The sequence below is a fragment of the Dipodomys merriami genome, unplaced genomic scaffold (genome assembly GCF_024711535.1).
Source record: "Dipodomys merriami isolate MVZ:Mamm:240054 unplaced genomic scaffold, mDipMer1.0.p SCAF_151, whole genome shotgun sequence".
Lineage (NCBI taxonomy): Eukaryota > Metazoa > Chordata > Mammalia > Rodentia > Heteromyidae > Dipodomys > Dipodomys merriami.
Genome location: NW_027202838.1, coordinates 121,898 through 135,587, shown reverse-complemented (window position 1 = coordinate 135,587; position 13,690 = coordinate 121,898). Strand labels below are relative to the sequence as shown.

The 13,690-nt window shown below is 45.6% G+C and overlaps 1 protein-coding gene across 1 annotated transcript in view; it reads right to left on the bottom strand.

Annotated features, from left to right (window-relative positions):
• Nucleotides 1–13,690, bottom strand: part of LOC138827152 (zinc finger protein 658B-like) — a 193,244-nt gene that overhangs the window by 174,218 nt on the left and 5,336 nt on the right. The window contains exons 2-3 of the mRNA XM_070022632.1: nt 9,175–9,428; nt 4,182–4,253 (exon numbers count right to left, since the gene is read on the bottom strand). Of these exons, the coding sequence (XP_069878733.1) occupies nt 4,182–4,253; nt 9,175–9,428 (326 nt within the window). The remainder of the gene's footprint in view (nt 1–4,181; nt 4,254–9,174; nt 9,429–13,690) is intronic.

Below are 13,690 nucleotides of genomic sequence, written 5' to 3'. Positions count from 1 at the left end.
ATGAGCAGCAAAGTCTGTGAGACTCTCATCTCTAATTAATCACCAGAAAACCAAAAGTAGTGCAGTGGATCTAAGTGGTAGAGAACTAGCCTTAAGCAGAACAACTCAGGGTCAGTGCCCAGCCTGATAACCAAAAACATCAAAAAAAAAAAAAAAAAAGAGCAGGCCGGGAGCTGGTGGCTCATGCCTGTAATCCTAGCTACTCAGGAGGCTGAGATCTGAGGATCATGGTTCAAAGCCAGCCCGGGCAGGAAAGTTCATGAGACTCTTATCTCCAATAAACCACAAGAAAACCGGAAGTGGTACTGTGGCTCAAGCGGGTAGAGCGCTCGCCTTGAGCTGAAGATCACAAGGACAGCACCCAAGCCCAGAGTTCAAGCCCCACGACTGACAAAAAAAAAAAAAAATGAGAGAGAGCAGGTTCCACTCATGAGTTTAAGATAGTATATTAAGTTCAAAGCCAGCCATGGCAGCTAAATCTGAGAGATTAATCTCCAATTAACCTGTAAAAAGCCAGAAGTATAAGTGTGGCTCAAGTAATAGACCACCAGTTCCAAGCAACCACCCACTGCCTTTGTTCCAACTTGGCACAGGCCCAGCACAAATGGTCCAACAACAGATATTTGGTGGTGAGAAACTGAATGAGTGAACTTTACACCTCCTGCCAACCCTTCTTGTCCAGCCCCTCTCTGGCTGCAATGTTAATTATTCTCTCATTGTGTGAAAATAAGTATAGCATAAAACATGCTATACAAACCAAGTAGAAGTATACACTTCAGTGGCTTTAAGTACAGTCACATTTCAAGCAACCTCACTGATACCAACTTCTAGAACTTTCTCAGTATCCCAAACTGAAATTGGGTACCTATTAATTAGCAGCACCCATCCATGCCTTTTCCCAGCCTCTGGAAACCCACCATTCTACTTCCTGAGGTTGAGATGAGAGGATTGCAGTTCAAAGCCAGCCTGGGCAGGCAAGTCTGACACTCTTACCTCCAATTAACAAGAAAAAAAATCAAAAACATAAAACAGAAATAGAGATGGGGCTCATCTGGTAGAGCACCAATTGTGAGGGGAAAAAAAACAATAAAAAATATGAGGTGGGGCTGGGGATTTAGCTCTTGGAGAAGCCTGTCCTGATAAGTACAAGGTCCTGAGTTCCATCCCCACCTCTGACGTGATAACAACAATAACAACAACAAGTGGTACACAAACTATTTATGCCCAGAGGCAAGCTTTATGATAAAAGATAATCACTACCTCATCCTTCTTTACAAATACGAGCTGGGACCTGCTGGCTCATACCTGTAATCCTTGCTGCTGCTACTCAGGATGCTGGGGATCACAGTTCAAAGCCAGCCTGGGCACAAAACTCCATGAAATGCTATCTTCAGTAAATTACTCAGAAAAAGCTGGAAATAGAGCTGTGGCTCAGTGGTAGCCTTGAGAAAAAGACTCTCATGGATATTTCCCTAGTTCCTGAGTTCAACCCCAGCATCAACAACAACAAAATAGAATCTGAGGTCCTGTGTTTAGGCAACTACACAAGCACGTACAGACACACAGACACAGACAAACAGCATAGTGCCAGCCCCAACCTGACCAACTAAATCCAAGTCTCTGGGGCTGCCTCCAGGTGGTTTTTGCATTTTAGCCAGCTAAGCCAGGTGCTGGTGGCCCACATCTGTTATCCTAGCTATTCAGGAGAGGCCGAGATCTGAAAATCATGGGTCAAACCAGTCTGGGCAGGAAAGTTCATGAGACTCTTACCTCCAATGAGCCACCTAAAAACCTATAATTAGAGCTGTAGCTCAAGTGGTAGCACTGAGCAAAAAAGCTCAGTTTATAGTACCCAGGCCATGATTTCAAGCCACAGCTGGCACTATAAAGTACATAAAGACCCACCAGTTAGTAAGCAAAAGAGCACAACTGCATTCACTCCAACACCAGTCTCTCCATGGCTCATATAGGTGGAAAAGAGAGTGCGTTTATTTGTGCCAGTGCTGGAGCTTGAAGTCTGGCTCTGTGTGCTCTCTCATAACCTTTTCTCTCTAGGCTGATGCTCTACCACTTTAGCCGCAGCTCACTTCCAAGGAAATGAAAGTTAAATTAAAAGGCTGTACATGCCCAATAATTAGATAGCCTTGGGCACAAGTCCAGGAAGGCCAATGGTAATCTAGCTCATGGTAGGGATCTTAAACAAGTTCAAGCCCCACAGAACCCTAGTTTCCTTATAGGTTTCTGGAATGAGAGTCCTACTAGCACCTAGAATTGCCAGCCATAGCACAGAGTAACTTTGTGTTTCAGTTTTGTTTTATTTTGGGGACTGGTCCTAGGGCTTAAACTCAGGGCCTGGATCCTGTCCCTGAGCTTCTGTGCTCCTATCACTTGAGCCATAGATCCACTTTGTGGCTTTTTGGTAGTTAATAGGAGAGCAAAGTTTCAGACTTTTCTGCCAAGGCTGTTTTTGAATCATGAGCTTAGTTCTCAGCCTCCTGAGTAGCTAGGATTACAGGCATGAGCAACTGGTGCCCAGCTAACTAACTATATTCCTTTATTAACTAGCACTCTGGTAATCCATAAGGCCAGGGCCCACTGAGAAACCTTGGAGCTAGGCTCATACCTAGGACCCATCACCCTGAAGTGGGGGTGAGCTTCTCTAGAGGCTCCTGAACCTCCCCTGCTGCCAGCTCCATTCCTCCAGAATAAGGCCAGACCTGCTAATCATCCCTGCTGAGGAGAGCGTAACCCTGCCTGCAGGCCCTGGGCTAGTGTTAGCAGCTCTGGAGCTTAACCCTGCCTGCAGGCCCTGGGCTAGTGTTAGCAGCTTTGGTTACCAGCTTTCCTTCAGTTCCCATATGAAGTTGGGAAAGAGGAGAGGTCTCAAAGAGAGATCCAGGCTAGGTTATCTGTGGCTCACCTCCTTTCCCCACTCCATTGCACATGCTACAGAGGCTCCCTCCATTCCCAGTTCCATTGTGGTTGTTAGGAAGCAACAGTTTCATTTAAGTCTTTGTCTTTCTGACTCTGACACATGTATGAAATGCAGAGGGTCCGGCATATGCAAAATACAGAAGACACACAACTCACACAATTCAAACACTGACAAGGGCAATTAACTGCTACAGGACATACTTCTAGCTGCCAAGTTAACCTCAAGGTATTAACTAGAGCATTTGCTAATCTCCACTGATTAGCCCTGTGGCAAAGAGCCCTCTGTACTCAACACACCAGAATGGCCAGAGATCAGCCACAGACTGAGGAGAAAGGAAAAGCATCAACCTCAAAAATTCAGTGGTAGAGCGCTTGTCTTGCATGCATGAGGCCTTGGGTTCCATTCCTCAGCACCACATAAGCAAAAAGAAAAAAGCCAGAAGTGGTGCTGTGGCTCATGTGGTAGAGTGCTAGCCTTGAGCTGAAGAGCTGAGGGACAGCACCCAGGCCCAGAGTTCAGGCCCCACGACAGGACCCCCCCCCCCAACAAAAAAAAAATCAGCCTCTTCCTTTGAGTCCAGCCAACAGTCAGTCAAGTCAGATCCTGATACACAAATTACCCACTTCTTATGGGACCAGGAAAAATCCCATAAGCAAATCTGAAATGCCCCACTATAGGAAGCAATTTAAGTATCCATAGACTTGCTAGGAGATAAGGGAGTTGGAATGATGTGAGGGAGCAGTCAAAGCCAATGGTTCACACATGCCATCCTAGCTACTCAGAAGGCTGAAATATGAGAATCCTTGTTCTAAGCCAGTGAAATCTGTACGACTTATCTCCAATGAACCACCAAAAAGCCAGAAGTGGAGCTGTGGATCAGGCGGCAGAGCACGGGCCATGAGTGAAAAACACTAAAGGACAGCACCCAGGCCCTGAGTTCAAGTCCCAGGATCTGAACACACACACACACACACACACACACACACAGAAAAATGCAAATTTAGCCTAATGCATGTACACAGGTACAGGTATATGATTAAGTTTCAAAAAGGCAATAACAAAAATGATCACAGTTTGAAATGCAAAAAATACCAAGTCCCATCAATTCAGAGGAGAGGAGGAAGGCATGTGGCATTCTACCCTCAAGGAATTGTGCTTTGGGACATTTTGGGAATCCCTCCACCAGGACACTTCCATACTCCTGGAGAGTTAAAGGTGGCAAGTTCCTCAGGAACCAGAAACTCACCTTTCGCCCTATCCAAGGCACCTGAAGCTCCAAGAGGATCTCTGCACTCACTCCCCAAGGAATCCACAGGATCTGAAAAAAAAATAGCAATGGGGAAAGCCAAATAGGGAGAGGGGAGCAGGGAGGCCCAGGGGCCCCTGTGCAAATGGTAAAATGAAAAAGGGACTGACCTGAGCAGAAACAACAGGATCGGGTGAGGTGGGGGGGGGGATGAGGGAGGAGAGCAGAGATGAGGGAACCAGTCCTACAGAAGGCATGATACCCTGGGATACAGGGTTCTCTCCAGAAAGAGAACATTGGATGAGGTCAGGGGACGAGAGAGGGCAACAGAAAGGAGGACTGACTGTAAAGCATGGAAATTTGAAATAAGAGTCCCAGACTGGGGCACCAATGGCCCTGGGTTCTAATTCTGACTCAATTGAGTGCACACATTTTCATCCTTGGAGCCTCAATTTGCCCCATCTGGGGGAAAAAGTGGGAAAAAGTGCAGACTTTTCCCATGCTACCTCTGAGGACTCCGACAGGAGGAGAAGGAGCAAGAAGGGGCAGCAGAAAAGTATTTGGAGAAGGGGGGGTGCAGCATTCCATGCCATACCGGACCGAGGCACTCACCTGCCCGCAGCTAGAACCAGCACTTTTTCTGAACCTCCACGGGTGCCACCAAGCTGCCTCTCACGGTCCAAAGGCCACGGCCCCACATTGGGCAGGAAGACCAGGGCCACCAGTACCACCACCTGAAAAAGCCCCTTCAGTCCCGGCAGCCCTGCTCCGCACTAGCTGTGTTGTGAGCTATCCCTGAAGCCACATAATGGAATATGAAATACTGGAGTCTTTATTACACAGTTAACAGGCTACAGGCCGCCCGTTGTTACAAAGGCCCACAGCCCCCCAAATACACATAACCCAGCTAGCAAACATGCTAAAGAGGAAAGAAATAAAACCAATACCAACAAGGCAATTCAGCTTCCATGGAGATCTGAATTACCATGGCATGATGACCACAGATGAGACAGGACCCAGCACTCGACTAGGGAGACACACGTGGCAAGACTTAAGCTGGTCCGGGCCTAAAAAGATCGGAGCACGGGCAGATCCACCGGAAATTCGCAGTCCCAGGCACTAGACTGACAGGTTCAATAACCTATCAGCCAAGTGCTCACCCCAGGGATCCGGACACGCCGACCACCTGGCCTAAAAAGATCTGAACACGGGCAGATCCACCGGAAATTCCCAGTCCCAGGCATTGGACTGACAGGTTCAATAACCTATCAGCCAAGTGCCCACCCCTGCCTCCAGGGATCCGGGCACGCCTCTCATCTGGGAGGCTGGTTTTCCTCCCCCAGCATGAAGATTAGATGCCAGACTCTACAATCACCATGTGGCCAATATGGACAGTCAGACCTGACCGTGTGCCCACGTGGTGGCAGCAGCAACAACTAACCAAACCCAAGACAGCAATGGCGCTGTCCCCACTCTGACTCTATAGCATTTCCACCGCTGCCTGACTAGCAAGTTGGGCCATACCACTGAGTCACAGCTGCAGGGTAAGTTGGCGCCGCCAATGCAAGTGTTGGGCACTGTGAAGCCACCACAGACCCATGATTCCCCATTCTACACTTGCTAGCAAATGCTTGTATCACTCGCCTTCACCTTCGCGTGGAGATTCAAGTCTATCTGGGTGCCAACTGTGGGTCCAACATTAGAGGTCCTGTTATACCGAAATTCGGGGACCCCCAGAAGACCACCAGAGACCACGATCAATGCAAGCAACAAAGAGCCGGTTTATTGCAAGCTCGAGCTTGGTCCTCCGCGCACATGGTAACTGGTGACGCTAAGAGGCCCTGAGCCTCAGGGCAGTTTTTATAGTATTGAACCAACAACTTTAAGGAACTTTTACATAAGAAATTACATGATTGGTTAACACTTACATTTAAAGCAAGCTAAACTGGGCAAATAATGATTGGTTGACCTTTACAGAAAAAATGTCCTTGGTCCATAGCTTGACCGAAAAAGGTTACTTCACACCCGGACCAACAGAATGCATGGCATGCCTTGCCCCGGGCACTGAAGAATGGGTTGGTTAACAACTCTTAGTCCTAGGTGGCTGGGGGGCAACACCACTTGGGGGCTAACACCTGCCTTAAGCAAATGCCATCTATGGCTCCAAGAATTGTGCATGGCTTTCTGTCATAAATTCCTAGCATTGGGGCTAAAGTGGATCACGAGTCAAATCGCAGAACTGAGATGGAGTGTTAAACAAAAATGGAGTTGCTTAGGTTTCTTAAAACATTATAATTCTTCCCTAGGGCTTTACTGCCTCAGCCTCCAGGAGGGGCGTTGCAGCTGTGGGGATAATTCTGAGGACTTTGCCCCCTTGGTCAGGGCTGTAAACCCTTTGAAGTCTTTTACTAAGCAACTCTAGGCTCCCAGGCTGACATTCCACTACTAAGTAACTAAAACCAGTCACAGTTAAAATCATACAAAAACCATACAATCATCCAGTACAAAGCAATTCATACAGAAGCAAAAATGGCTGTTAGGTGCTGTCATTATATATATATATATATATATATATATATATATATATATATATATATATATGATTTTTTGCGTTCTTCAGTCCCTCTTCTGAAGCTGCGACCATGCATCCTGCTCCTCGGTAGCTCCCTCACCCACTGGGCAGTGAGAAAGAGGCGGAGTTGGGTTGTTGGGAGCTAATTGGTGCTCGCTGGGCATTGGTGCTCCTGGTGCATTTCGGTGCAGTTGGAGTGCACTCCAGTCTGATCCCTGCCTCCTCTGCTGCTGCTAATGGTCACTGGAATCGAGTTCCTTGGGCTTTGGAGATAATGCTGGAGTCGCACCTTTGCTCAGCCCCCGGGGTCTGGGGCTCCCCTGAAGGCTTGGGTCACCTTGGTTCCAGTGCACATTCCTGGGGATGACACACAAGAGTTAATGAAATGGGGGGGGAAGTAGTAGCTCATGCCTGTATGCCTAGCTACTCGGGAGGTCGCGATCTGAGGATCAATTTCTGAAGCCAGTCTGGCAGGAAGTCCATGAAAGTGTTATTTCCAATAAAGACTCAGAAAAAGCCAAAAGCAGGTCAGGGCTGTGGCTCAAGTGGTAGAGCACTAGCCTTAAGCACAATGAGGGTCAGGAGCAGGACCCAGGCCCTGGGGTCAACCCACAGGGCTGGCCAATAAAAGTAATCAAACTTCTGCTGTCTTTTCTGCCCTTCCTCATCAGCCTAGGGCTGGCTTTGTGTGCTCTGCTCTGCCACAGTGCTGTTGCACCCAGAAAGCTTGCTCTTTCTCACCCGCACTGACCGACTCATTCTCCATTCGAAGTTGAATTTTTTTTGCGCAAGGCTGATATTCTACTGTTGAGTCCCACTTCTACTTCTGACTTTTTGGTATAATTGGGTTAAGAGCCCCAGAGATTTTTCTGCCTAGCCTGGCTTCAAGCCTCCATCCTCAGTTCTCAGCCCACTGAGAAGCTAGTATTATAAATGTGACCCATGGGTACCCAGCAAATTTGACTTTTATTTATTTATTTTTACTATTTTTTAACTATGGATGTGGAGACAAATTGTCGTTTTTTATATCTGGTTTATTTCACTTACAATATATAGATTCATTCATGTAGCATGGGTCCGAATGCCATTCCTTTTTAAGATTGAATAGTATTTCATTGGATGCATAGATCACATTTTGTTTATTCATCCATGGACATTTGGGTTGCTCCTACCTTTCCACTACTGTGAATGATGCAATGACTAATATTATAGTTCTTTTATATTGGGCACACTGCTGTAACAGAGTAGCCAGAGGAGCGGCTAGAACCCCAGGTGAACTGTGGGGACTCACCAGTACTTTTCCTTCACATTAACAATCCACAAGAATCTGAAAGACCCCCGACTTCGGGTGTCCCCCATATCAGGACCTCCCTGCCCCAAGCACCAGTCAGACGACACCAGATGCAAAAGGCAAGAGGGTTTTATTTGGGCATGCCCAGGTTCCCAGGTGCACGTGACCTCGAGATCCGCAAGGTTCGGGTCAGTGGCTGGGAACCCCGAGCAGTCCCGGGGATGGTCCTTTTATGGGACCCCTCTGTCCGTTACAGGAGTGCCCGCGCTTTTTCAGCCAGTAAATTTAAAGTATTACAACCTGGTCTGCACGCAGGCAGCCAATCCTTTTAAAACAAATCATGTGTTTTGGCCAATCACTGTTCGAGGGGGTCCCTCTGTGTACATGCCCCGAGTTGTGTGTCTCCCGCCCTTGGTATGAGGAAGTGACCTTTGTCAGCGCCTGTCCTTCGCTCACACCAGGGGGCTGACTGCGGGGTGGGATTAGTTAGTAGGGTGTGGGCTTGTTGATTAACTGGTGAGGTTAGTTATCAAAGGGGGAGTGTGGGGTAATAGAAAAGCAAAGCATGTTACAGAAGCCAGAAATAGCTTGGTTAGATACAAAACTCTGTTCCCCTACAAAGAGGCTCAGGGCCTGGTTGGTTGGGGAGGGGGTCTTTCATTCCCCCATTTCTTTTGTTAGTGCCTCTAACCTTAGAGGCCGGTGTTGTCCTTTTTCATATTAACTACCAGTTTCCTGTTGCCTGAGGGCTTGATATTGTTGGGTCAAAACTAGGGCCTGTACTACCGATAGGCGGTCTTTTACAAATTGTATCAAGCGGTTCACAATGCAAGGGCCTAAAGTAAGGATTAGCATTAGTAGTATAAGTGGTCCCATTAAGGAGGATAATAGGGTAGTGAACCAGGAGACTTGTTCCATAATCCTTCATACCAGCTCTGTTGGGACTCAAATTCCCGCTTTCTTTTATCTAGCCTCTCTTTGAGTTTGTCTAGGGTCTCGATTATTACTCCTGTTTTGTTAGCGTAAAAACAACACTCTTCTTTTAAGGCTGCACATAGGCCCCCTTCCTTTAGAAAAAGCAAGTCTAACCCCCTTCGATTTTGGAGGACTACCTCAGCTAAGGGGCTTACGGAGTCTGTCAACGCCCGGACAGACTTTTCTAGGGTCTTTAAGTCTTTATTTACAGCCTGATGTAGGAGCATGTATTGATCTGCCTTCATCAGGGCTGTGGTTCCTGTGGCGATTCCGGCCGTTATTCCTCCAAGGCCCAAAAGAACAGCTAGGGAGAGAGTTACAGGTTCTCTGTTGTCCCTGTATACAGGGTTCTCGAAATACTGGAGGACAAATTCATCGGGATGGTAGGTGATGCGGGGCCAAATTTGCACTAGTACACAATAATCCCTAGTTGGGTTAAAAACGGCTGCTGACACACACGGGGTAATTCCAGTGTTACAAGCCCAATTTTCCTTTGGCTTGCAGAACCTTTATCTTAGAACAGCCTTAAGGCACCACTGTGATGCAGAAGCTTGCTAGATTTTAAGGCTAAGAGTATTACCTCCATTGATAACACACTCAGGTTATTACCATACCAGAGCCAAACTAGGCTGTGACCATAGAGTGGATTTCCAGTCATTATGCACTGAAGTGCCTAAGACAAGCAAGCCAGTGATATCCTTGTCCCCAATATCCACTGTGGGAAGAGAGGGTTTCTGGATATCACCCAAAAGAATGTCCCACAAGATCTTAGATTTAGCAGCAGTCAACCAGGAAGCAGACTCAGGTGATGGAATCAAGCAGGAGTTCCTCCAAGTGACTGTCAGGCCGTCGTTGAACTTTACCCATTAGGGTATGCAGCAGCAGCAGCAACCGTAACAGCAGCAGCAGCAGCAACAGCAGGATCTCTCAGTGGCTCCAAGGGACTGTCACACCTCATGCTCGGCTGTAAATTCCTACACAGACTGGTTAAGGATACATTGCATAGGCTTGGCAGGCTTTGATCCTGCTGGTTTTTAAGATCTTTTAAACAATAGCTCAGGACAATTTACCAAAATCACAACTTTTTACTATCCAGATATTTTAGTAAATACACACAGAAGGCTTAGTCTTGTAACCATCTCTGACAAATGCAGTCTCCACACCTTGCACACCTACAAGAGTTAACACTATTTTTTATGCCCTTTTTTAAAAATTATTTTATCTATTTTGCCTCATTTTTCCAAAACTGACTCTGGACCCTTGATCTTAAAATGGGGGTAGAAGGGCGAAGGTCCATCTTCTGTAACTTCTTCAAGCTGACTTTAGGGGCATTGATCTTACCTAGCCAGGAGCCTATAACCTTAGCCTATTTTACAAAGAGGCCATCAGGGTTAGATGTCATTAAGAACAATATTTAACTTTTGACAACTGCACAGACCTTTTCTCCAGCTATAGCAGTGTAGCTTGTTTAGCACTCTGGTTTGTAAAAGCATCTTTCTGGATGACTTAGGAATGTGATCTCTAGTGACCCTAACACAATGCCTGAGTTACCTTTGCAGGCCTTTAGACAGATATCAATAGAAACACACTCTCAGGTTTACAAACTTTTTCCTGAGAAGATGAATTTCATGTAACTGGTGTCAGCTCAATATTACTGCCAATTAGAGCTTTTGGCACATAAAGGGGTTAAGATTTAAACTACCCCCCCATATTTTATAACATTAGCTTTTTTACTATCACAGAGGACTGGCAAGTTCCTGTCCCTTACAAGGTAGTCATGAACATTAGGCATGCTTCCAAACTATCTTCCTATGACCTCCCGGCTCTGATCAGTCTTGAAGGGCCACGCACAAATGACTCTAGGATCTGACATTTCTGCCATCCAAGCAGTGGCTTACTGCCTCTGGATGTTCCTCCATTGTTTTTGTCCCGGGAGTGTCTTCTCTACACTGGATAAATGCCTCATTGGCATTTTCCTTAGCTGGTTGCTGGACTTGAACTCGGGGCCTGAGCACTGTCCCTCAGCTCTACAGTTCAAGGCTAGCACTCTGCCACTTTGAGTCCCAGACTCGGGGCTTGAATGCTGTCCCTTAACTCTTCAGTCCAGGGCTAGTATTCTGCCACTGTGAGTCCCAAAGCATCTCTGCTTGCTCTTTCAGCACTCTGCTGGCTGAGTAGAGGTGACAGTCTCACAGGGACCTTTTTCTGCCCGGACTGGCTTTGAACCAGTTTGCAGATCAATGAGTCTTATAAAAGGCCACTTTACTCCAATTGAAAGCAACAAGGTGGTCAACATAGAAGTAGCTTTTAAGCATGCTCTTACCTGAAACTTATTAAGAGTCAAAGTTACATCTGACAAACTGTAGGAATCCTCTGTGCTTTGCTCTGGACTTTGCTGGAAACTCGAAAAACCTATAAGAGCAAACTAGAATAGCAATTATTTTGGTAATCCTAATTTTTCCTTTGTGCACATTGAGGCTAATGTCAAGAACAATTTTACATTTAAACTTTATATCCAAAAATCCATTCCCTATTTTTTTTAAACCTCTTATTAACCACCTTTAATATTTTATACTTTAGTTATTATTTGCGTTTTGAAAAGATCCCTTGAAATCTTGAGGCCAAGTGTCACTCATTGCCTCTTGGCTTCTTGTTTTAAAACAGACATACATTAAGATTTTTAAACTCAGATGACAATTTTTCCTTAATGAGAAAATAACAATCATCATAACTGAACCAAAAAGTTAGACTTAGCGTCTTTATGACTTTTAAAAACATCCTAATTGTAAACATTAAAAGCAAGTCACATTATACAAATAACTTTTTAACTCTCTTTTTAAGGCCTTCCTAATTTTAATGTTAACACATCCAAGGGGAAGTTTTAGCAATACTAATCAGATCATCACATCACTCATTTTAATCATGTTTTCAGTGGCTATCCACAGGGAAAAGAGACAGAACAACGATGGGCCACTTGGCCCCTCCTATGGAATAGGCAGGCACACACCCAATCCGACTCTTTAGGGTTAGATGAACTGCGTTTGTGCCAGCTTGCCTCACCATGGGTGGACTCCTCCCAGGGCCTGTCCCACCATGCATGACCAGCTGAACTGCACTTCTGCTTGTTCACCCCTAACCCCTAAAGATAGGTCTTCTGTTGGCTTCTAAGTTTTTCCCCCTGTCTCTTCTCTTGGTTCTCGAATGAAATACACAGTTTTAGACAGACAGAACAGGTAACATCTTTGACAGTGTTAAACTAACTTTTACATTTAAATTTTTATTATTTTTCCCCAAATTTTAGCCAAGGGAATTAAATGCCAAACTGCCAATGCATTTTGTTAAGCCAGATAACTTGATTACAGTATAAACAGACTTATGCATTTTAAAATATTAGCTTTTAAAATACCAGATTTTCTAATTTGCAAGTTAAAGAATCTTTAAAAAGCCATTTAAAACAATGTGAAGATTCTTTAAAATTTTTGGTAATGTCCAAACCTCATAATCTTTTGAATTTTAAATTTAAACTCACCCAATTGTTACAGTATGCTGACAATTTTCATCTTTGAACACGTTCACAGACACACACAAAACACTCACACAGATCTTAAAGTGCGCAAAAATCAAAATCAGTTGTATGTACGCCTTCTAAAGTTTTTAAACAAAAATTTAAGACAGTATTTCTTTTAGAACTAGGTACCTTTGTTGGGCTTCATTTTCACAGAGCTTGCTTGTTAGCAAGGCTTTTGAATCTCTTCTGAGTTGGAGGAGGGCTGGGGGAGGGAGTCACCTAAAACAAAATTGGCCTGATTTATTTATTTATTTATTTATTTTTACCCAATTTTAGACAGAACTAGCTGAAAAGTCCAAACCAGGCACACAGCCTTCTACGCCCTCGCCTGTCCTCCAGCAGCCTCCACTGGGAGAAGGTGCAGCCTGAGGCTTGAAGGGAACCAAACTAGCCCAGTAACCTTCCATGCCTCGCAGGGAGGGTGGGCATAGCAGGTCTGTGACCAAGCCCAGTTGGAACTTTTATTCCCTCAGAGATGTTTAAATAGATAAATAACAAAAACACAGATACACACAAAAACCAAGGATCCACATTTAAAACTGGTACCAATTTTAAAACAGAACTAGACAAGAACCAAAGGCTGAGTTGGGGACTAATGGGCCCCAGTTTATCCCTACCGGAACTCTGTGCTGTTCTCACTCAGCAAGCTGAATCCAGAGTCTGCTGGGTGAGCCTGCCACACTCACCCAGAACTTTCCTACCCCAGAAAACATAAAACAAACACACTAAAGTTAACAAGACAAACAAGTGGTCACAAAGACAAAATCAGGTCTCAGTGAATGGGGCGACATCTCACCACTTACCAGGGGACTCAACACCCCCTCTACTCATTCCAGAGAAATTTTTCTATTAGATTCCTGCAGACCTTGACCCAGGGGCCTTCCAAGGCAGAGGAGAATTCCCAGTCATCTTGGGGCAAGGGAAAGAAGTCCCTAGCGGCCGTCCCCTCAGACTGACAGGTTCTCCCCCACGCTCAGACCCCCTAAGCCAAGGCCTGAGGCTGAGATCTAACTGGGGCCACTCGCAGGTGGTCAGTGGCAATTTCATAATTGACAAACAAGCAAGTTCCCAAAACCTGACAATCTCGGCTCAGGCTGTGACTT